General features: G+C 35.8%; 2 protein-coding genes across 2 annotated transcripts in view; one reads left to right on the top strand and one right to left on the bottom strand.

Annotated features, from left to right (window-relative positions):
* The window catches only part of LOC139148211 (atrial natriuretic peptide receptor 1-like), a 282135-nt gene that overhangs the window by 92987 nt on the left and 163613 nt on the right, over window positions 1-25535 (bottom strand). The window lies entirely within an intron of this gene.
* Window positions 7799-11408, top strand: LOC139148205 (uncharacterized). The gene is made up of 4 exons (XM_070719522.1): window positions 7799-8123; window positions 8667-8792; window positions 8989-9187; window positions 10103-11408. The coding sequence occupies exons 1-4, from the start codon at window positions 7845-7847 to the stop codon at window positions 10219-10221; spliced, it is 723 nt and encodes a 240-aa protein (XP_070575623.1). The 5' UTR covers window positions 7799-7844; the 3' UTR covers window positions 10222-11408.

Consider the following 25535-nt stretch of genomic DNA (forward strand, 5'->3'; position numbering starts at 1 on the left):
GAAATACATCCAGTAAACGTTGGTAATGTTAATACAGAATGTATATGGGCGACATTTTGTCTCTGATCTACTGCTAGCTTGCACTTTTCCTTACAAAAAGTAGTAGGGTCTTTAATCCAGTGCACATTTGAAGTTAATTAGGGGTCAAGCTCCATCTTATCTTACATCTAATGTTCAAGTTGTCACTCAAATTGGTTTTTCTAAAGCAGGGCCGTCTCAGACTACTAGCCTCCGTAGTGTGAACTTAGTATGAGTCAAATATGAACGCTTGCAAGCACTGCCTGGACTGTCGATCAGTAAACCTCAGTAAGGGTAGCCTGGCCTGCTCTATTATCAGCCTATTGAACTGAATTTTTGAGATGTGTAAATGTGTAACGTGATAAGCACATGCACGTGGTATCTACATCTGATATTTTTGTGAGGCGTATAATAACGAATGGCTCCTCGGGTGGCATACGTGCTGGTAGGTTTTCAGAGAAAAGTTAAGAAAACAAACACAATATTAATACAATTACAAATAAAAAAATCATTTTCCAAAGGATTACATTAAAATTGAGCGTATGTTAATACACTTGTGTTTTTGTCTGTCTTTGTTTTTTTTCCCTGGCTGGCTGGTAGGTTTTTCAACAATCTAATGACGGCAAGCAAAAGTGTTCTTTAAATGGCCTTAGAACAATTATATGTACAATGTCCACATACAACAAAGTGACTCGAACAGGAATTTTATGGTTGTTTATTTTCTAATTTCAAGCATGGTTGCAATTGTTCACACGTCAGTATTTTACAAGTCAGCATCTTTTATTTAAGAAGTCGACGAAATTGCACAAATGTGGGAAAGGTTTTGACACCATGAATTTTAAGATTTTTGAGAGAAACAGGGATGGAGATGGATTGGTGTTGGAAAAGTAATAAACCACCTCATCTCTGACACCCAACACCTTTGTCGCCTATCTCTGGTTCTACACTAAGTTCCCTCGGGACGACCCCGTACAGCAGTTTGGCCTTTAGCTTACACCTGTGCCGCTGTTGGTTGCCCATTTTGTCACTCTCTACTCAGTGACTAGTAATAGCCTGAGAGGGCCATAATAAATTGGTAGAGAATCCGGATGGAAGAAAAAGATTAGAACGAGACAACTGCATGATTTTGAACGCGGCTCGAGGAAGATAAAGAAACCAAGCGAAGATATCGAAGTGAGAGAAATGGCAGAACGTCAAGTAGAAGATAATGGTTTGGCTCATCAACATGACCTGCATCAATAATTACTGTATGGTATATATGATACAAATTCTGGGGCTACATGAACTAGAATTTCAAAACCATGAACAAGGACTCGGAGCCTTAGTCGAGAGAATGAACGATATTGCCATCGCAGTAATCGTCAAAATGTACGGGTGGGGTAGACGGAAGTCAAAGACTGAATAAGTTCGACGCTCACATAAATTTGAAACAACTTACACCCGAACGACAGGCGCAAATCTGCGGTCTCGTTATGATGACCGTCAATTCAGAAGTATGGTGGGTGACATTGACAGAAAAGCTACATAAGAATTTGGAAGCTCCAGGGAATGTTTCATTAACCGATATACAAGACAAGGACCCAGAAGGCTAATCGACCAGAGACTGAAAAGCGCGAAACAGCATCTTGCAGAAAGAGTGGAAGAATACGCCGCTCGGTAGAGAGACAAATCCTGAAATCTCTGATATATATGCATTGTATATTAAAGTCATGCACCTGAAGGGCATGCTGAAAAAATTCTGATATATTAAAGTAATGAGCTTGAAGAGCACGCTGAAAAATATTGAACATACAGATATCTCTGATGTATGTATGCTTGATATGTTAAATTGGGCGTGCTGAAAAATATGACTTATTATTACAGTTACGAAGGGCGCGCCGAAAAATACAACTGAATGATGAAATTTGTGGCTGACACTAGCATTTTAGGCAATGATGAGCTGTTTCAAATTTCAAAAACACACTGACCCCCCTTATTGGGCATTTCAAAACATGGTGACCCCCCCCCCCCATCACCAAGTCCAAAACAGGGTGACCCCCTCCCCATGAATACACCGCCCCCCAGGCTGAAGAAACTGACCAGTCCCTATATATTATACTGCTTCCGCCAAGCGAATCCGCTTAGCTAAAGACGGTAAAATGACCATCATTATTATTGCTAGTCTCTGTAAATTTTGCCGACTATTTGTTAGTAGTTGTCGAATTTCTTGAGTTAGTCCGAAAACTATTTCAGTGATTGACGTAAGTTTCAAGGCACCTGAGTGCGAACTTCAAAGCAATATCGATATCGGGATAGCAAAATCAGTTACAGACAATCGAGGAAGAACATAAGAGTCTATTAATCTGCGAATTATATGAATCCTAGGTTACTATGAAAGTGAAAAAGGTAATGTTGTGCCCTGGTTGGGAAAGAAAAGTTGAATAAGATTTCAAAAAAAAACGTCAGATAATATAATTTAGAGCAATTTAGTAAAAAAACAAGCTCAGAAAAACGTATAGAGAAGAACGACATCACGGCGATCTTCAAACCTTTCATCATGTTTCAGTCTGAACGGCAACATTTGATGCTATAATCTATGTCAAGTGTCTCTTTTTGGTCAAATCCGACAGAGATGAATTAATTGCGATTTAGTTTCATCGCCCCGACCCGACAGGAAATAATGAAGCTCATGGGCACCTGTATTATCGTGGCATGGCCGTTCACTGCATAGGCCATTGACCGTGCATGGCCAGCAAACAATGTGTTTTTTGATGTCACGAGAGCATTTTCACGCAGTCTGTTAGCAGTTGAGTGATTTGGGGTAGGCCGAAACAGTTAGAAAAGTAGTTTTTCGTGCTCCGTCCAAATTGGATCCGCATGTTGCCGGTTTTGTCCATGGCAATCAGCAGAGCTGTGGTGGGAGGCCGTATAACGCCGGAACACACGGCATCGTACGCAGGGCTAGGCCACAACATACTTCCAAAAGAGATCATCGTAAAATACGTACTGCAGGTCACCCATTCATAGGCCTACAGTTACACAGATCCACAAACAAACAGGGAGAGGCAATCTGCTTGAAACCATGAAGTAGTCCGTTTGTCTGAACTCATCTGAGGCTCGTGTTCAGTAACCGCTGGTCAAGTATTTTGCTCAGTGGTAAGAATCGTTTATTCATTGTTGACATCGTAATCGATCCGATGGACACAACAAATGTTTGATAGTTTGCACCTTTGCGCGTCCCCTCGTGATTGGCAGCTGTTTGAACGTTAACGCTTTCATCTATTGTTCTTTGGACGCTTCGAACACAGCATCGAAGAAGTTTAGTACCGTGGCCGAAAACGACACTGACCCAGGTGTGTGAAGTTGGTTCCTAGTTCCTAGTTCCTAGTTCCTTATTCGACCCGATCTGAATAAGGAACTGCAACATGAAGTTGGTTCCCGGTTCCTAGTTCCTTATTCAGCCCACTCTGAATAAGGAACTGCAATGTGAAGTTGGTTCCTAGTTCCTAGTTCCTTATTCAAAATTACATTTTTGACCAATTCTAATCGTATTAACGCCATTTGCACTAGTTCCTGATTCATTTCTTAGTTTCTAATTCAGTTCCCGATTCAAATAACATTTTTGTCCCAGTTTACCCCTTTTCAACCAAATTTTACTGCAAATAGAAACCTAGTTCCTAGTTCCTTATTCGATGGTTCCCAGTTCCTTATTCGGACCATTCTGAATAAGGAACTGCAATGTGAAGTTGGTTCCTAGTTCCTAGTTCCTTATTCAAAATTACAGTTTTGACCAATTCTAATCGTATTAACGCCATTTGCACTAGTTCCTGATTCATTTCTTAGTTTCTATTTCAGTTCCCGATTCAAAATAACATTTTTGTCCCAGTTTACCCCTTTTCAACCAAATTTTACTGCAAATAGAAACCTAGTTCCTAGTTCCTTATTCGATGGTTCCCAGTTCCTTATTCGGCCCATTCTGAATAAGGAACTGCAATGTGAAGTGGTTCCTAGTTCCTAGTTCCTTATTCAAAATTACATTTTGACCAATTCTAATCGTATTAACGCCATTTGCACTAGTTCCTGATTCATTTCTTAGTTTCTATTTCAGTTCCCGATTCAAAATAACATTTTTGTCCCAGTTTACCCCTTTTCAACCAAATTTTACTGCAAATAGAAACCTAGTTCCTAGTTCCTTATTCGATGGTTCCCAGTTCCTTATTCGGCCCATTCTGAATAAGGAACTGCAATGTAAAGTTGGTTCCTAGTTCCTTATTCAAAATTACATATTTGATCAATTCTAATCGTATTAACGCCATTTGCACTAGTTCCTGATCATTTCTTAGTTTCTATTTCAGTTCCCGATTCAAAATAACATTTTTGTCCCAGTTTACCCTTTTCAACCAAATGTTACTGCAAATAGAACCCTAGTTCCTAGTTCCTTATTCGATGGTTCCCAGTTCCTTATTCGGCCCAGTCTGAATAAGGAAATGCAATGTGAAGTTGGTTCCTAGTTCCTAGTTCCTTATTCAAATTACATATTTGATCAATTCTAATCGTATTAACGCCATTTGCACTAGTTCCTGATTCATTTCTTAGTTTCTATTTCAGTTCCCGATTCAAAATAACATTTTTGTCCCAGTTTACCCCTTTTCAACCAAATTTTACTGCAAATAGAAACCTAGTTCCTAGTTCCTTATTCGATGGTTCCCAGTTCCTTATTCGGCCCAGTCTGAATAAGGAAATGCAATGTGAAGTTGGTTCCTAGTTCCTAGTTCCTTATTCAAAATTACATATTTGACCAATTCTAATCGTATTAACGCCATTTGCACTAGTTCCTGATTCATTTCTTAGTTTCTAATTCAGTTCCCGATTCAAAATAACATTTTTGTCCCAGTTTACCCCTTTTCAACCAAATTTTACTGCAATTAGAAACTTAGTTCCTAGTTCCTTATTTGATGGTTCCCAGTTCCTTATTCGGCCCAGTCTGAATAAGGAACTGCAATGTGAAGTTGGTTCCTAGTTCCCAGTTCCTTATTCAAAATAACACATTTGAAAGATTCTAATCCTATTTAAGCCATTTTCATTTCAGTTCCTGATTCATTCCTCGGTTTCTAATTCAGTTCCCGATTCAAAATAATACTTTTGTCCCATTTTACCCATTTTTTAACCAAATTTCACTGTGATTGGAATCCTAGTTCCTAGTTCCTTATTCGATGGTTCCCAGTTCCTTATTCGGCCCATTCTGAATGACTGAATAAGGAACTGCAATGTGAAGTTGGTTCCTAGTTCCTAGTTCCTTATTCAAAATTACATATTTGACCAATTCTAATCGTATTAACGCCATTTGCATTCTTAGTTTCTAATTCAGTTCCCAATCCAAAAAATACTTTTGTCCCAGTTTACCCCTTTTTAACAAAATTTTAATTGCAATTGTAAACTAGTATCTAGTTCCTTATTCGATGGTTCCCAGTTCCTTATTCGGCCCAATCTGAATAAGGAACTGCAATGTGAAGTTGGTTCCTAGTTCCTTATTCAAAATAACACATTTGAGCAATTCGAATTTTATCAGATCAATTTCATTTCAGTTCCAGATTTATTTTTAGTTGTCATTTAAGTCAATGTATGATTCACAATAATACTATTCCCCAATTTTACCTGTTTTCAACCAATTTCAGTACAGTTCCTTATTCGACTGATAATAAGAACCCTAGTTCCTAGTTCCTTATTCAGCAAAATATGAATAAGGAACTGCAATGTGAAAAAGGAACTGCAATGTGAAGTTAGTTCCTAGTTCCTAGTTCCTTATTCAACCCAAGCTGAATAAGGAACTGCAACGTGAAGTAGGTTCCTAGTTCCTTATTCAAAATAACATATTTGACCAATTCGTATTTTATTAGGCCATTTACATTTCAGATTTATTTTATAGTTGTAATTTAAGTCAGTTTATGTTTCACAATAATACTATTTCCCAATTTTACCTGTTTTCAACCAAATTTCAGTGCAGTTCCTGATTCGACTGATAATTACAACCCTAGTTCCAAGTTCCTTATTTGATAAAATCTGAATAAGGAACTGCAATATGAAGTTGGTTCCGAGTTCCTAATTCAAAATAACATATTTGACCAATTCGAATATTTATTAGGCCATTAACATTTCCTATTCAGATTTATTTTATAGTTGTAATTTAAGTCAGTTTATGATTTACAATAATACTTTTGGCCAATTGTACCTGTTTCAACCAAATTTCAGTGCAGTTCCTGATTCGACTGATAATTAGAACCCTAGTTCCTAGTTCCTTATTCGGCGAAATCTGAATAAGGAACTGCAATGTGAAGTTGGTTCCTAGTTCCTAGTTCCTTATTCGACCCAAGCTGAATAAGGAACTGCAATGTGAAGTTGGTTCCTAGTTCCTAGTTCCTTATTCAAAATAACACATTTGACCAATTCGAATTTTATCTAGGCCATTTTCACTTCAGTTTCTGATTTATTTCTTAGTTTCTAATTTAATTCCCGAGTCATAAAATTCTTAGCCCATTTTACCCGTTTTCAACCAAATGTCAACTGCAGTTCCTAATTCGACTGATAATTGGAAGCCTATTTCCTGGTTCCTTATTTTACTCAATCTGAAAAAAAACTGCAACTTTTACGTTAAGTTTGATTCCCAGTTCCTTATTCAAAATAACATCTATGACCAATTCTAATTGTGTTGACGCCATTTTCACTTCAGTTCCTGATTCATTTCCCATTTTCTAATTCAGTTGCCCATTCAAATACTTTTTCCCCATTTTACCCGTTTTCAACAAAATTTTACCGCAGTTCCTGATTGACTGATAATTAGAAGCCGAGTTCCTAGTTTTTTTATTTGACCCATTCTGAAAAGAACTGCAATGTTAAGTTCGATTCCCAGTTCCTTATTCAAAATAACACCTGCGAACAGTTCTACTTGTATGTAGGCCATTTTCACTTCAGTTCCGGATTCATTTCAGTTTCTTATTCAGTTCCCTATTCAAATAATATTTTTTGTCCATTGTACCCGTTTTCAACCAATTTTTACTACAGTTCCTGATTCGATTGATAATTAGAAGCCTTGTTCCAAGTTCCTTATTCTCAAAATAGAATAAGGAATTGCAATGTGAAGATTGTTCCTAGTTCCTTACTCAATATAACACATTTGACCATTCTAATCGTATCGAGGCCACCTTTACTTCAGTTCTTGATTCATGTCTTAGTTTCTAATTCAGTTCCTTATTCACAATAATACCTTTGGCCCATTTTACCCGTTTTTAACCAAGGTTCATTGCAGTTCCTGATTTAACTGATAATTAGAAGCCTGGTTCCCAGTTCCTTATTCAAAGTAACATATTTGACCAATTCAAATTGTATTTAGGCCATTTTCACTTCAGTTCCTGATTCATTTCTTAGTTTCTAATTCAGTTTCCCATTCAAAATAATACTTTTGGAACATTTTACCCATTTTCAACCAAATTTCACTGCAGTTCCTGATTCAACTGATCATTAGAAGAATAGTTTCTGGTGCACAATTATTTTAACTTGCATGTTTATTATTATCCAGAATTTAACCAAGTTCTTAGGCTAGCCCACCATTTGTAAAACACAAAGACAACAATCATGTAAAAAAAGGCTTTGCAGACAAACTTTATAAACTGAAAGCAGAGAAATCATACTGTCAGTTGTCAACAAAAGTAATAAACTATCTCCAGAAATGCTTCAGTTATGCCCTAAGTCAAAACAACAGCAATGTGAGTGATCTAGAAAGAAACCTTAGGGCAATAGTCCCCCATGCATTTGGTGATCACACTAATTGTGATACAAAGTGGTGCCAATATATGAAAGATCCAGCTCAGTATAAGCACAAAAGCCTCCCATACGGTAAAGATTTGTGTGGTGAAGATCTAAGGAAGGACTTAGATAGTATCTTGAATTTGTATATAGCCAATTCGAGTGACCTTGCGAGATTAGGTTCATCACAAGGAAACGAAAGTTTGAATATGGTGATAGCTTCAAAAGCACCGAAAGCCAAACACTACAGCAGTTCTAACAGCTTTAATATGCATGTGGCTGCAGCAGTTGCCCAGAAGAATATAGGACATACATACATTAGTAAGGTTGGTAAAAGAATGACTCAGTGATAGAGTGAGAAGCTAGGTCAGTTTAACATTACTAGTGAATACCATATAATGTTAAAAGTATACGGTCACCTATTTGAATTTAGTGACAGTTACAATGGAAAGCGAAGAACTAGCCAATCACAGATTTCAAGTTAGTGGCTGTTTTTTAAAAACAGAGTCCTCACATATCCATTTTGAATACCCTAGGTGACTATATCTTTAAATGCTTATTTTGTTAGACCAGTAACCTTGGCAACAGATCGTTATAATTTTCTCTACCTAGCTCAGCATGGCAACCAGTCAGTATAACATTAAATTGACCCATTACATTCCCAGATGCTGTTCATCCCAAAAAATCACAGTTTGGCAATCATAATGAGGAATATAATAAGACAGACTGAGAACCTGCATACATTGTAATTACAATATATTGTACTCTGCAAGGGAAATGAAACTTTTAAATAACTTCCATGTGAACCAGTCAGTTACTTTGCTCAACTCCAAACAGGCAATACGCTTATTGTTATTGCTTGATTGCAGGTTCACGAAGAAAATTTACTCTCACCAAGTAGAACATGCCAAATTTATGGTGCCAAATTGGATAAGAAAGTCCAGGAAGTGAATGACAGAGTTAAGACCAAGGAAGGGAAGTTGAAGCGGCTACAGGTATGTTGACGTGAGAGAATTTAAAAATAAATTAAAATGAATGCCACAAACAGTGTACATACATACAGAGTGAGACAAAGACAGACAAGCAGACAGACAGCCATAAATAACATGGTTATTTGTAAATATTTCTTATATGAGAACCACTCACTAGATCATACAGTTTTTTTGTCAAATTTTATTTCTTGTACTTCAGCAAAAAGAGAAAAGAGCCCAGAAGATAGCAGCCACTGAGGTTCGAGAAGGGAGTACGTATGAAAAGGATATTGGGCTGTCCATGTCATCAGAAAAATCCAGGGTTGAGATTCCAGAGCCTATTGTAGCACCTGAACTTGTGTCTCTACCTTCAGGATCATACACACCTGTGATATTTGATATAGAAACTACATCAGCATGTAAGTACAGTGTGTAAGATCAGTTTTGGAGTTTCTATTGGCATGTTTTCTTGAAAGCTTTTATTTGCATTTTATTGTTCTGCAGTTTCATGTTTGACTCTAAAATATCCTATATTAAATCCAAACTAGTTAGCACACACCAACACTTCATTGTATTTATCAGTGAACATACACGGTATTTGGAAATTATCTATGATTTTGAAAGAGTGCATTAGTTGTGGTTGGCAGTGTCTTTTCTGCATTTTACTAGTTATCCTTAATGAATTAGGTCAGAGTAATTAAATTCTTAGTTTTGTGTCCACCAAAATTGTTAAAGGAACACAGGTAAGTGGTCCAAAAAACACCCAAAATTAACACACAACAAATTTGCCCTTTTGGCAGTTTCTTTTAACAAGAGCACACATCAGTGGGGTAAACTTAAGTAGTCTTGTAGAGGTTACACTGTTTATGTTGCAACATGATTCAATAATACTAATATGACTAACTGAAGAAGAAAATTGCATTAATTTAAAAGTCAGACATTGTTTTGGGACAGAACATCACCAAAAACATTTTTTTTGCTACAAAATTGCATTCTTTTTTCTCAGTAAATCTCTGAAAACCTATGCATGCGGACACAAACAAAAAATTACTTTAGTCTTAATGGCAAACACAGGTTGACAAAACAAAGTATGCTTGGGTTTCATAGAGATGTATGTAGTTTGAATCAATTTGGTGTAAAAGTCATGATGCTTGTTGATATTCCATATGAAAGTATTGTTCATACAAAAAGTGAACATAGTAGATAGAACACATTATTCAACTTCAGTAACTTCCCGACTGTAACCAAAATCAATGTTTTACACAGCCTGGATTGACTCTATATTACTATTCAGAAGACTAAACTTTTCATGTTTTATTTTTATTGAATTTCAGACTCAACTGCAGAAATCACTCAAATTGCAGCTGTGTCAGGAGATTCCCAGTTCAGCCAGTATATTTGCCAACACAGCCAATTTGTCGCATTGCCAGTGAAAAAACTCGCCTTACTGTGAAAAATGGTAAATTGTACTATGAAGAAACCCAGTGACTACAGTTCCCGAGGAGACATGCTTGAATAATTTTATTACATTTATCTGTAGATTTGATAATCCAATTTTAATTGCACACAATGCTCGATCTTTGGATTGTAGGTATTTATTGCAAGCCATGAACAAATGTTCCTTGACAGATAAGTTTCTCACAAGTGTGTGTGGATTTGTAGATTCTTTACCTCTGTTCAGATCACTTTATCCTGACAGGTCTTCATATTCCCAAGAAAGTCTTGTAAATGACTATGTAGGGCAACACTATGAAGCTCACAATGCTGTTGCTGATGTTCTTATGTTACAGAAATTATTGAACACCTGCGGGGTTACTGTATCATTGATGATAGAGAGAAGTTTTACATCACAGTGGATGATCCAATATCTCAGTTACAAAAAACAACAATGTACTAATTACAGCACACTAATCTCCCTTGTAAATAATAACATTTTAAGTCAGTCTATGGCAAAGAAAGTTGCAGGATCTGGTCTGAATTACAGACACCTTCACATAACATACCAAAGGGGTGGATTGGATGCCTTAAGAGAGTTGTTTACTGAACATGATTGTAATGGTTCTGTAAGAGTAACAAAGTCAACCCAAATAATAAAAAGTGTATATGATTTTTTTCACTCTTTTGCCAGTGATGTGAAACAAAATGTCCCATGAGGTAACTATGTTATTTCATTATGCTTCTGACTCTAAGAAAAGGTCATCTATAAATTTTCACTGTAAGGCCAAAAAAAAAGAGAAAAAAAATGTTTCTGGTCATTGACATGTGGCAAAAATGATGCTGCTTTTTTGCTAACAAAATATTGTAATTGGGCCATACCCATGTTTGGTATGGTATATTTCATCCTAAATGGTTTATTTGAGCCTTTCACACCAGCCAGCCCACTGCATTAAGGTTTATACTCGTATAATTGAACTAGATATAGCATTTAAGTGAGATTACCCCACAATTCTCCTCGGTTGTAGACAAGGATATTAACCCCTTGACTACCTGTAATGCTGGAAATCCGGCGCCATAAGAAATTAACATTTACATTTAGTGAGAGAAAGTTCTGGCATGATGTATTATGAAATTTGCATAATTTATGCACAAAAATCTATGCAAAAATCAAAATTTTATATATTGATATTTTTTTTTACAAAACTAATTTATTAATTACAATAAGTAAATTAAATTATCAACAATACACAAATTATTTTATAATTAAAACTTGATATAACCTTAGCCTGTGGTAAATGTGAATATATTGTTGGTGGTAGTCAGGGGGTGAAGTTGCACTTCATTTCAATGCATTTCTTTGCAGTTTAATTCTTTGATTGTCATTTTTATAAATATTAAGTGAAGTTATATTGCAGTTTTTTTCAGGCAGGCAAGACTGTCATCAGCTTATCGTTGTAAAGTCATGATATTTCATCAGTTTATGTAGATTTCTTCTGTTGTATCCATTCATAGAAATCTATATTCTTTTCTTGACCATCACAAGTGCAGAGTCCCTGTTCTACTGCAAAATAATCCCAATAACTTGAAAAAAAAAAGTCTGTTCGAATATATTGTTGAGATTGCTATCTCCTTCAAACAGAAATGGTAATTTTTATGAATATTACAATATCTACTCAAAACCATGAGTGTAATAACAATATACAGTATTAGCCATTTAACAAAATAATTATTAAGGTACTCTGTCTACAGAAGAGATTTTACACTTCAAGACTTATCTGTGTATGATATATTTCACTTACTGTGTATGCATGGCAATATGACACAAAGAGATGGACAGGCCAACAGAAAGTAATGAGTCTATATATGTATCTGTTTTTGTTTATCTGTTGGCATATCTACTGTTTGCCTCTGTCTGTTCTTTTTGTATGACCCTGGCCAAAGTATCTTCAAACCTCTGGCATTGTCTTGGTATCCTGGCTTGGTCAGCTCTGCCTTTAAAAACATGTAAGTTAATTGTAGAGATTTCAGCCAGGGTCAATGATACAGAAAGAATAGAGGCAAACAAGTGGAGACGGTATAGATACAAACAGATCCCTAGTTCTGTTTTGGTTGACCTGTCTAGATCTGCATTTTAACTTTCAACAGAGTTTACAGTTTACATTTTACTGCTAGAAGCTTTCTGGGTGTGAAATATAATTAAGAATGTACAAGCGGTAAAAAATGAAAGTATTGTCATTTCCTAAACTGTCGATTTTTTAATTCTTGGATTCTTCTTTGTAAGCATGATCAAAATGTGTAATAAAACATGGGTTTCCCCGCGCTCGTTTGAGCTACACAAGACCATGAATTGTAATATTTTTTGAGGATAAATGCTGAGTCAGCATTTTTCTACATGGCCGAAATCATTCAATGCCGTTATCTTAAAATTAAGCTTAGTGACAATACAGTATTAGCGTATCACTGTTATTTATTTCTTTTGACTAAGTTGTTTGCAAATTTTCATTAAAATGACAATAGTAGCAGTTGCTTTTCCAGCAACTCTCCATGCAATCCTATCAGAAGAGACAAATTCCATGCTTGGTTACAAATGTAACACTCATATCCTTAAATAATAGTTAACATCTTTTTAAGATTTTTGTTTTTGAGTCATATATTTAACCACATTGGATTAGGGAGATATGCATGATATCATTCTTGTCTAGGAATGTTACATGACATACACACAGGTTTATTTTCCGAATGTATTTCCAAGTAATTCTGTGTGTTCTGAATAAATGTGACATATTCTCATGGAACATATTGCATTGTGGTCTATTTCATTCTTTCCATTTCATTTCTATTCCAGTGGTCTGTTTCATTCATTTCACTGTTTTCTTCTTTATCATGACATATATTAATACTTGAAATCCTTGCAGAAATGAAAGATATGGTAAATTTCATGAAATAATTGAAAATTTGCTTGACAATGGTAAAATTAATCCACATATACACTGCAAGAGTCAATTTTTTTCTATCTGATCAAATTAAAAATTGTTTGGACTCAATGATAAAAGTTGTTGGCATTTTAAGAGCGTCAGACATAAAATAGCTGCATCAGAGTAAGCATCATGAATGCATGTGAGCATGGCTGAATTTCCCATAGGGTCCCAAGGAAATAATTAGGACCCTAGGGGGTCTTAAAATGACCAAGATTAACAGGCTGTTCCAGTATATAATTGCGGAAAAGTATCATTATTTAAAAAACAGCTCTGTCTTAAAGTTTCGTTTTGATGTTAAATAGTAGTGACACACTTGACCTCTGATAGACAGTCACAAGACCCCCTAAGTCAGTGATATTTTTTAAACAAGAGGGGTTGAAACCTCCTGTAGTGGCCCTGCATTGTATAAAAAGTTAGTTTACCTGAAAAACAAAGATGGTGACCCACTTTTTAAATTGTCATAATAATCACATTGCTTTGTTCTATTACTTAACCAAATTTCATCAAATTGACATGATTTTTGCATAGCTACAGAAGTTTCAATAATAGACAATTAATCAAAAGTCACATTTGTAATGTTTTCTAGTTTAAAAATCTCATGGAAAGATAACAAATCTTCAATAATCAAATTTTTTCATCATTTAAATGACGAAATTATAGTTACAATGCTTTTCTTTCAATTTCCAACTGCAAAATTGAATGTAGCATCCCATTTTCTAACTAACGTGAGATATTTGCAGAGCTAGGGAGTCATCTTTTGCAGTACGTTTCCATGGAAACGAGCACGGTGACCCCTATTTTTTATTTCATTTTTGGAATTCTTAAATGGAAAAGAATGTCTCTGCAAATTTTCATAAAATTGACATGATTTTTTAATTTTACTGAATTTGTAATCCTTATCCTTAAGTGTAATCAATTAAGATATTCCTTGTCTAGCTAAGGTTTCTATAGCATAAGTACATGTATTTGGAGTTTGGTCACCTCTCGATCTTATGGCTTACACATTCAGTCATCACACGCTTTATCAATACTCTACTATTTTTGCTGAAATGCTATCATTTTATTTCGAATTTAAGTCCATAGACTTGGAGCAAGTCTAACAAGTTCTCAGAGACCCTCATATCTCTTGGCTGAATACAAGTAATAAGTACACTTATTTACCACTCCTAACATACAATTATAATTGGTTTGGGTAGCACACAAAGATGAACTGTTTTGCTTCAGCATGAGCTTTCGAAGACAACAGTCTCCTTTATCACATGCACATGGAGAATGGCCCAAGAAGCACAATTAGCCAAATGTATTGTGGGGATAGGAAATCCAATGGAAGATGTCACAGTAAAAATAAAGAGTTTTCAAAAAGGTGTGATAACACTGTATGAGGAGGACAATGGCTCAAAAAACATGTCAAGTGACAGAAGTACTGGCGAAATCAGAAATCACTGCCAACACTTGAAGAATGGACAAATAATCTGTTGGTTGTGATTTCAGATTTCCCCAGTACGTCTGTCACTTGACACATTTCTTTAGACATTGTCCTTTTTACACTGTGTTTTCACATCTTTTGACAACTCTTTACTTCAACTTTACTTTTACTTGTTACCTTTCATTGATATCCCCAATACATTTGGCTAATTGTGATTCTATGTCCAATCTTCAAGTGCATCTGATGAAGGAGACTCTTGTCTTTGAAAGTTCATGCTGAAGCAAACAGTTGATCTTAGTGTGCTACCCAAACCAATAATAGTTGTATACAGTCAGATTAACAAGGATCTATTTAAACCACTCCTAACATGAAATTTTTCCATGAATTTTTTGTGATACTTTCTGATAAAACCGCAAAGTTAGTATCTATGCTGAGACGCTGTTAACTCAGCCTGAGGCTGATCTGAAAGTTTGGCACAAGGATAGCTATGGATCTAGAACAGTTGTCAGTCGATGATAGTTACATAAAGGCACTTCTTGATCCCGGAAAAAGTGAAAAAAGAAAGTAAAAAAGACATCGAGCTGTAGAGAACTGCAAATTAATTACGTCTTTATCAACCCCCATCAATTATTTTATTCTGAACAAGGAACGCATCTAGCCGAAAAGTAGTTACCCTGAAACTTTGTCCACTCTGGCAAACGCAACTCAATAAGCAGCTCTATTGGGATGGTGGGGGGGTGGGGGAGTATGGTGACCATGTGCCGTCTGTTTCGGAAACAAAGCAGAGTAACTCGTTTGTAATTAAATATGCCTGACTGAAACTTTCATTTACTGTAAAACTTATTTTGTTTGGCATAGTCGTCCGACTTGTGACGCTAGGTCAAAGTCAACATTAAAGCCGCAATTTTCAATTCCAGGTTCTCGCATTAGTGGAGTTCTCCTCCCAGTCAAACACTTGGCCAGTATGATGTTTGATTTCTATACCATTAATTACGCAAATTGATCTCAACCTTTTGGCTTCTTTTGCTTATCCTGCAAACAGAGTTTATACGAGGTTAGCGTTTGATTGACGGTCGGTTCAAATCGCCAGCGGTCATTGATTCCCCAACACCAACGCTCGAATTTCCTAAAAATATCGTCTTCCAGTTGCGTTAGAATTTGAATGTAACCACAGAGTTTGATCGGCAGCAGCTTCGCGCTGACTGCTTGGTAGTTTTCTGCCCTGTTGCGGCCGGAAAAAATCTAAAAGTGGCATTTTCTGGAGCGTGTGCCCGCGTGTTGCCTATTTGGTGTCCACTACAAGTGAACGCAACCACGGCTTCGCGCCCTTTTAAAAGGAGGCTCCGCCTTTACAAATGAAACATTGACAAATGAATTAACTTCCTGTTCTACACCAAATTTCGATATTCAATTTATTCCTAGCATATTGCCAAACGATGGTCTTTACATCTTCTCACTTGTTTCGTGCGAACATTGCATATGTGCCGGATTTCGAGCTAATACGCGTTTCGCTCTCTGATGTCATCATCAAATATAAGCTGGCCGCGTAATGCACGGCGTTACATGTAAAATCCGATGTTGGAAATGCCAACTCTAAAACGACATTCACGGAAAGAAATATGACGATATTTCAGAATTCCTTCTTCGATTTTGACATTCAAATTCGATTGGCCTGAAAATGCCACGGATTAATAAATATTGTTGTTCTCTCGTGTGATTGCGACATAGGCAGATTGCACTGACAAGTCAAATGGCAGAACTTCAGAAGATGTTTAACTGTCATCGTCAAGTATTATCATGTCAATAAAGACATTTGGAAATCAAGGGTTTACATATACAAAGGAATCATACAGCCATTACATTTAGTTTAGGTAACTTTAATATATAACTTTAACTTTTAAATAACGTAATCTTTCTATAACACAAACAAGTGTAAACATCAAGGATTGTCGAATCAACTGTAAAACAAGTCTCAACCTCAGCCACTGTCCAGGCACAATTGCGGGGGGGGGGGGGAGTAAACTAATTGTTTGAACAGATAGTATCAATCATCTCCTGGAATATTTTTCCCAAGAAAGGTCGATCAAAAGGTATACTTGATTTAAACAGTAAATTTAGTTTGTGTATACCGTATTTCAACTTTACTGAAATTGTGAGAGAAAAGCATCCAAGAGATGTGATTTTGATCGACAGAGTTCACAGGACCGTCAAGTTAGTTTACCGATGTTGTAATGGTAACGCATGTAGCATACTGCTGGCTGGCAACGCGCAATGTGACTATGATAATTTTTTTCTCACAATCCAGTAATTGTCTGGGCAAAACCAATGCATTTTCTACATTTAGAAAAAATAAACAAATGACATTGTGCTAGAACAGAACATTTGTTTAAAACCAACCCTTTTTTAATGTATTTTTTCATTTTATTTTTACATATTAATGATACTACTATTGTCAAGGACACACAGTTGTGTTGTTGATCATTTAACACGGTAACAGGCAGATGTATTGCCGATCGTTTTAAGCTGTTTTTTGATGGACTCGTCCGTCCGATACACTTAGTGTCTAGCCTGTTAAAATTAAGGGTATGTTTAAAATTCAATTTTATTGGGTGTCATTCTTAGATAGAGTATGTTACAAAGTAAATTACTCTTTTCTAAAGGATGACATGCACCATTCTTGAATCCTGTATTTCTCAGTATTTCTCATTGAAGATGATGTTTTTGACCCAATAAAGTATATGTTTTCTTTAAACTCTATATCTGAAAATTATAGAAAATGTATTTATTTTCCAAAATATGTGGATTTTTTCTTGTTTTGGTCAAAAATACACATTTTTGATGTTTTTACTTTAAAAATTATAAGTATAGAGGGAGTGGTCTGCTTGGTGATCTGTAAACAGCAATGAACAGTAGAGTATCTTAGGAAAAAAGTGTCTCAGAATTTTTAAATTTGTTTTAGTTTTTGTGCACAGTAGGGTGTGAAAGTGACAAACCTGGAGTTTTTCAATAAGTCACCGGAGTTGTCACTTTCACATCCTATTGTAAAAAATTCAAACGGAATTGAAAATTCTGAAACACTTTTTTCTTAAGACACTCTACTGTTGATTGCTGTTTACAGATCACAAAACGGCCCATTCCCTCTATACTTTCGCGTATTTTTGACCAAAACAAACACACACAGAGACATTTTGGAAAACAAATACATTTTCTATACTTTTCGGATATGTAAATTGTATCCATGACACCATGGCAACGACAATCACAACGAGGCGTGCTCGGCTATTTCCGTAAATGCCGAGTGGTTCAAAGTGAGAAAGTGATTACTTCTTCGCTTTTTTTCTGAAAATACGCCACTACATGCATGAGAAAATGTTCCAAAGAGGTCCCATTATGTGTAAATATGTTTGTTTTCTGTATAACCACAGCAGCAAGAGCGTCACTGCTATGTTTACCACAATAGACAAAATCGTATGAAAACGTGGCGAGATCTACCTTTAAAATTCTAAAGTGCAGTAAATTCTAACATGCCTGAAACACATTTAGATTGGTCAAATGAGTTATTTTGAATCAGGAACCGAATCAGGAACTAGGAAATAGACTACTTTTTCATCAGTTGACTCGGGAACTGCAGTGAAATTTGGTTGAAAATCACACAATTGGGCAAAAACATTATTTTAAATCGGGACCTGAATAAGAAACTAAAAATTAATCAGGAACTGCAGATGAAATGGCCTAAATACACTCAGGATGGTCAATTGTGCTATTTTGAATAAGGAACTAGGAACTATGAACCATCTCGATGTCGAAGCTTCTTATTTAGATTGAGTTGAATCAGAAACTAGGAACTAGGCTTCTAATTATCAGTTGAATCAGGAACTGCAGTGAATTTGGTTGAAACAGGTAAAATGAGACACAAGTATTATCGGGAACTGATACAGAAACTAAAAAATGAATCCGAAACTGAAGTGAAAATGACCTAAATAAAATTAGGTGAAATGTGTTCTTTTGAATAAGGAACTAGGAACCAACTTCACGTTGCTGTTCCATACTCAGATTGAGTAGAATAAGGAACTAGGAACCATCGAATAAGGAACTAGGAACTAGGCTTCTCATTGCAGTGAAATTTGGTTGCAAACGGGTAAAATGGGACAAATGTATTATTTTGAATCATGAACTGATTTAGAAACTAAGAAATGAATTAGGAACTGAAATGAAAATGGCCTAAATACAATTAGAATCTCGATGTCGAAGCTTCTTATTTAGATTGAGTTGAATCAGAAACTAGGAACTAGGCTTCTAATTATCAGTTGAATCAGGAACTGCAGTGAATTTGGTTGAAAACAGGTAAAATGAGACACAAGTATTATCGGGAACTGATACAGAAACTAAAAAATGAATCCGAAACTGAAGTGAAAATGACCTAAATAAAATTAGGTGAAATGTGTTATTTTGAATAAGGAACTAGGAACCAACTTCACGTTGCTGTTCCATACTCAGATTGGGCCGAATAAGGAACTGGGAACCATCGAATAAGGAACTAGGAACTAGGTTTCTATTTGCAGTAAAATTTGGTTGAAAAGGGGTAAACTGGGACAAAAATGTTATTTTGAATCGGGAACTGAATTAGAAACTAAGAAATGAATCAGGAACTAGTGCAAATGGCGTTAATACGATTAGAATTGGTCAAATATGTAATTTTGAATAAGGAACTAGGAACTAGGAACCAACTTCACATTGCATTGCCTTATTCAGAATGGGCCGAATAAGGAACTGGGAACCATCGAATAAGGAACAAGGAACTAGGTTTCTATTTGCAGTAAAATTTGGTTGAAAAGGGGTAAACTGGGACAAAAATGTTATTTTGAATCGGGAACTGAAATAGAAACTAAGAAATGAATCAGGAACTAGTGCAAATGGCGTTAATACGATTAGAATGGATCAAATATGTAATTTTGAATAAGGAACTAGGAACTAGGAACCAACTTCACATTGCATTTCCTTATTCAGAATGGGCCGAATAAGGAACTGGGAACCATCGAATAAGGAACTAGGAACTAGGTTTCTATTTGCAGTAAAATTTGGTTGAAAGGGGTAAGCTGGGACAAAAATGTTATTTTGAATCGGGAACTGAAATAGAAACTAAGAAATGAATCAGGAACTAGTGCAAATGGCGTTAATACGATTAGAATTGATCAAATATGTAATTTTGAATAAGGAACTAGGAACTAGGAACCAACTTCACATTGCATTTCCTTATTCAGACTGGGCCGAATAAGGAACTGGGAACCATCGAATAAGGAACTAGGAACTAGGTTTCTATTTGCAGTAAAATTTGGTTGAAAAGGGGTAAACTGGGACAAAAATGTTATTTTGAAACGGGAACTGAAATAGAAACTAGGAAATGAATCAGGAACTAGTGCAAATGGCATTAATACGATTAGAATTGATCAAATATGTAATTTTGAATAAGGAACTAGGAACTAGGAACCAACCTCACATTGCAGTTCCTTATTCAGAATGGGCCGAATAAGGAACTGGGAACCATCGAATAAGGAACTAGGAACTAGGTTTCTATTTGCAGTAAAATTTGGTTGAAAAGGGGTAAACTGGGACAAAAATGTTATTTTGAATCGGGAACTGAAATAGAAACTAAGAAATGAATCAGGAACTAGTGCAAATGGCGTTAATACGATTAGAATTGGTCAAAAATGTAATTTTGAATAAGGAACTAGAAACTAGGAACCAACTTCACATTGCAGTTCCTTATTCAGATGGTCCGAATAAGGAACTGGGAACCATCGAATAAGGAACTAGGAACTAGGTTTCTATTTGCAGTAAAATTTGGTTGAAAAGGGGTAAACTGGGACAAAAATGTTATTTTGAATCGGGAACTGAATTAGAAACTAAGAAATGAATCAGGAACTAGTGCAAATGGCGTTAATACGATTACAATTGGTCAAATATGTAATTTTGAATAAGGAACTAGGAACTAGGAACCAACTTCACATTGCATTGCCTTATTCAGATTGGGCCGAATAAGGAACTGGGAACCATCGAATAAGGAACTAGGAACTAGGTTTCTATTTGCAGTAAAATTTGGTTGAAAAGGGGTAAATGGGACAAAAATGTTATTTTGAATCGGGAACTGAATTAGAAACTAAGAAATGAATCAGGAACTAGTGCAAATGGCGTTAATACGATTAGAATTGGTCAAATATGTAATTTTGAATAAGGAACTAGGAACTAGGAACCAAACTTCACATTGCATTGCCTTATTCAGAATGGGCCGAATAAGGAACTGGGAACCATCGAATAAGGAACTAGGAACTAGGTTTCTATTTGCAGTAAAATTTGGTTGAAAGGGGTAACTGGGACAAAAATGTTATTTTGAATCGGGAACTGAAATAGAAACTAAGAAATGAATCAGGAACTAGTGCAAATGGCGTTAATACGATTAGAATTGGTCAAAAATGTAATTTTGAATAAGGAACTAGAAACTAGGAACCAACTTCACATTGCAGTTCCTTATTCAGAATGGGCCGAATAAGGAACTGGGAACCATCGAATAAGGAACTAGGAACTAGGTTTCTATTTGCAGTAAAATTTGGTTGAAAAGGGGTAAACTGGGACAAAAATGTTATTTTGAATCGGAACTGAAATAGAAACTAAGAAATGAATCAGGAACTAGTGCAAATGGCGTTAATACGATTAGAATGGATCAATATGTATTTTGAATAAGGAACTAGGAACTAGGAACCAACTTCACATTGCATTGCCTTATTCAGACTGGGCCGAATAAGGAACTGGGAACCATCGAATAAGGAACTAGGAACTAGGTTTCTATTTGCAGTAAAATTTGGTTGAAAAGGGGTAAGCTGGGACAAAATGTTATTTTGAATCGGGAACTGAAATAGAAACTAAGAAATGAATCAGGAACTAGTGCAAATGGCGTTAATACGATTAGAATTGATCAAATATGTAATTTTGAATAAGGAACTAGGAACTAGGAACCAACTTCACATTGCATTTCCTTATTCAGACTGGGCCGAATAAGGAACTGGGAACCATCGAATAAGGAACTAGGAACTAGGTTTCTATTTGCAGTAAAATTTGGTTGAAAAGGGTAAACTGGGACAAAAATGTTATTTTGAAACGGGAACTGAAATAGAAACTAAGAAATGAATCAGGAACTAGTGCAAATGGCATTAATACGATTAGAATTGATCAAATATGTAATTTTGAATAAGGAACTAGGAACTAGGAACCAACCTCACATTGCAGTTCCTTATTCAGAATGGGCCGAATAAGGAACTGGGAACCATCGAATAAGGAACTAGGAACTAGGTTTCTATTTGCAGTAAAATTTGGTTGAAAAGGGGTAAACTGGGACAAAAATGTTATTTTGAATCGGGAACTGAAATAGAAACTAAGAAATGAATCAGGAACTAGTGCAAATGGCGTTAATACGATTAGAATTGGTCAAAAATGTAATTTTGAATAAGGAACTAGAAACTAGGAACCAACTTCACATTGCAGTTCCTTATTCAGAATGGTCCGAATAAGGAACTGGGAACCATCGAATAAGGAACTAGGAACTAGGTTTCTATTTGCAGTAAAATTTGGTTGAAAAGGGGTAAACTGGGACAAAAATGTTATTTTGAATCGGGAACTGAATTAGAAACTAAGAAATGAATCAGGAACTAGTGCAAATGGCGTTAATACGATTACAATTGGTCAAATATGTAATTTTGAATAAGGAACTAGGAACTAGGAACCAACTTCACATTGCATTGCCTTATTCGATTGGCCGAATAGGAACTGGGAACCCGAATAAGGAACTAGGAACACATCGATAAGGAACTAGGAACTAGTTTTCTATTTGCAGTAAAATTTGGTTGAAAAGGGTAAACTGGGACAAAAATGTTATTTTGAATCGGGAACTGAATTAGAAACTAAGAAATGAATCAGGAACTAGTGCAAATGGCGTTAATACGATTAGAATTGGTCAAATATGTAATTTTGAATAAGGAACTAGGAACTAGGAACCAACTTCACATTGCATTGCCTTATTCAGAATGGGCCGAATAAGGAACTGGGAACCATCGAATAAGGAACTAGGAACTAGGTTTCTATTTGCAGTAAAATTTGGTTGAAAAGGGTAAACTGGGACAAAAATGTTATTTTGAATCGGGAACTGAAATAGAAACTAAGAAATGAATCAGGAACTAGTGCAAATGGCGTTAATACGATTAGAATTGGTCAAATATGTAATTTTGAATAAGGAACTAGGAACTAGGAACCAACTTCACATTGCATTCCTTATTCAGAATGGGCCGAATAAGGAACTGGGAACCATCGAATAAGGAACTAGGAACTAGGTTTCTATTTGCAGTAAATTTGGTTGAAAAGGGGTAAACTGGGACAAAAATGTTATTTTGAATCGGGAACTGAAATAGAAACTAAGAAATGAATCAGGAACTAGTGCAAATGGCGTTAATACGATTAGAATGATCAAATATGTAATTTTGAATAAGGAACTAGAACTAGGAACCAACTTCACATTGCATTTCCTTATTCAGACTGGGCCGAATAAGGAACTGGGAACCATCGAATAAGGAACTAGGAACTAGGTTTCTATTTGCAGTAAAATTTGGTTGAAAAGGGGTAAACTGGGACAAAAATGTTATTTTGAATCGGGAACTGAAATAGAAACTAAGAAATGAATCAGGAACTAGTGCAAATGGCGTTAATACGATTAGAATTGATCAAATATGTAATTTTGAATAAGGAACTAGGAACTAGGAACCAACTTCACATTGCATTTCCTTATTCAGACTGGGCCGAATAAGGAACTGGGAACCATCGAATAAGGAACTAGGAACTAGGTTTCTATTTGCAGTAAAATTTGGTTGAAAAGGGGTAAACTGGGACAAAAATGTTATTTTGAATCGGGAACTGAAATAGAAACTAAGAAATGAATCAGGAACTAGTGCAAATGGCGTTAATACGATTAGAATTGATCAAATATGTAATTTTGAATAAGGAACTAGGAACTAGGAACCAACTCACATTGCAGTTCCTTATTCAGAATGGGCCGAATAAGGAACTGGGAACCATCGAATAAGGAACTAGGAACTAGGTTTCTATTTGCAGTAAAATTTGGTTGAAAAGGGGTAAACTGGGACAAAAATGTTATTTTGAATCGGGAACTGAATTAGAAACTAAGAAATGAATCAGGAACTAGTGCAAATGGCGTTAATACGATTAGAATTGGTCAAAAATGTAATTTTGAATAGGAACTAGGAACTAGGAACCAACTTCACGTTGCAGTTCCTTATTCAGATTGGGCCGAATAAGGAACTGGGAACCATCGAATAAGGAACTAGGAACTAGGTTTCTATTTGCAGTAAAATTTGGTTGAAAAGGGGTAAACTGGGACAAAAATGTTATTTTGAATCGGGAACTGAATTAGAAACTAAGAAATGAATCAGGAACTAGTGCAAATGGCGTTAATACGATTAGAATTGGTCAAATATGTAATTTTGAATAAGGAACTAGGAACTAGGAACCAACTTCACATTGCATTGCCTTATTCAGAATGGGCCGAATAAGGAACTGGGAACCATCGAATAAGGAACTAGGAACTAGGTTTCTATTTGCAGTAAAATTTGGTTGAAAAGGGGTAAACTGGGACAAAAATGTTATTTTGAATCGGGAACTGAATTAGAAACTAAGAAATGAATCAGGAACTAGTGCAAATGGCGTTAATACGATTAGAATTGGTCAAATATGTAATTTTGAATAAGGAACTAGGAACTAGGAACCAACTTCACATTGCAGTTCCTTATTCAGAATGGGCCGAATAAGGAACTGGGAACCATCGAATAAGGAACTAGGAACTAGGTTTCTATTTGCAGTAAAATTTGGTTGAAAAGGGGTAAACTGGGACAAAAATGTTATTTTGAATCGGGAACTGAAATAGAAACTAAGAAATGAATCAGGAACTAGTGCAAATGGCGTTAATACGATTAGAATTGGTCAAATATGTAATTTTGAATAAGGAACTAGGAACTAGGAACCAACTTCACATTGCAGTTCCTTATTCAGAATGGGCCGAATAAGGAACTGGGAACCATCGAATAAGGAACTAGGAACTAGGTTTCTATTTGCAGTAAAATTTGGTTGAAAAGGGGTAAACTGGGACAAAAATGTTATTTTGAATCGGGAACTGAATTAGAAACTAAGAAATGAATCAGGAACTAGTGCAAATGGCGTACTACGATTAGAATTGGTCAAAAATGTAATTTTGAATAAGGAACTAGGAACTAGGAACCAACTTTCACATTGCAGTTCCTTATTCAGAATGGTCCGAATAAGGAACTGGGAACCATCGAATAAGGAACTAGGAACTAGGTTTCTATTTGCAGTAAAATTTGGTTGAAAAGGGGTAAACTGGGACAAAAATGTTATTTTGAATCGGGAACTGAAATAGAAACTAAGAAATGAATTAGGAACTAGTGCAAATGGCGTTAATACGATTAGAATTGGTCAAATATGTAATTTTGAATAAGGAACTAGGAACTAGGAACCAACTTCACATTGCAGTTCCTTATTCAGAATGGGCCGAATAAGGAACTGGGAACCATCGAATAAGGAACTAGGAACTAGGTTTCTATTTGCAGTAAAATTTGGTTGAAAAGCGGTAAACTGGGACAAAAATGTTATTTTGAATCGGGAACTGAATTAGAAACTAAGAAATGAATCAGGAACTAGTGCAAATGGCGTTAATACGATTAGAATTGGTCAAAAATGTAATTTTGAATAAGGAACTAGGAACTAGGAACCAACTTCACATTGCATTTCCTTATTCAGAATGGGCCGAATAAGGAACTGGGAACCGTCGAATAAGGAACTAGGAACTAGGAA

The sequence above is a fragment of the Ptychodera flava genome, chromosome 13 (assembly GCF_041260155.1).
Source record: "Ptychodera flava strain L36383 chromosome 13, AS_Pfla_20210202, whole genome shotgun sequence".
In the NCBI taxonomy this organism is placed as follows: Eukaryota; Metazoa; Hemichordata; class Enteropneusta; family Ptychoderidae; genus Ptychodera; species Ptychodera flava.

Bases quoted from the DNA above. Each gene is read 5' to 3' on its own strand.
- LOC139148205 (XM_070719522.1), top strand. From the start codon at position 7,845: ATGAAAGATCCAGCTCAGTATAAGCACAAAAGCCTCCCATACGGTAAA. The intron at 8,124-8,666 runs GTTGGTAAAAGA...GCTTGATTGCAG, and splicing joins GACATACATACATTAGTAAG to GTTCACGAAGAAAATTTACT. The intron at 8,793-8,988 runs GTATGTTGACGT...CTTGTACTTCAG, and splicing joins GGAAGTTGAAGCGGCTACAG to CAAAAAGAGAAAAGAGCCCA.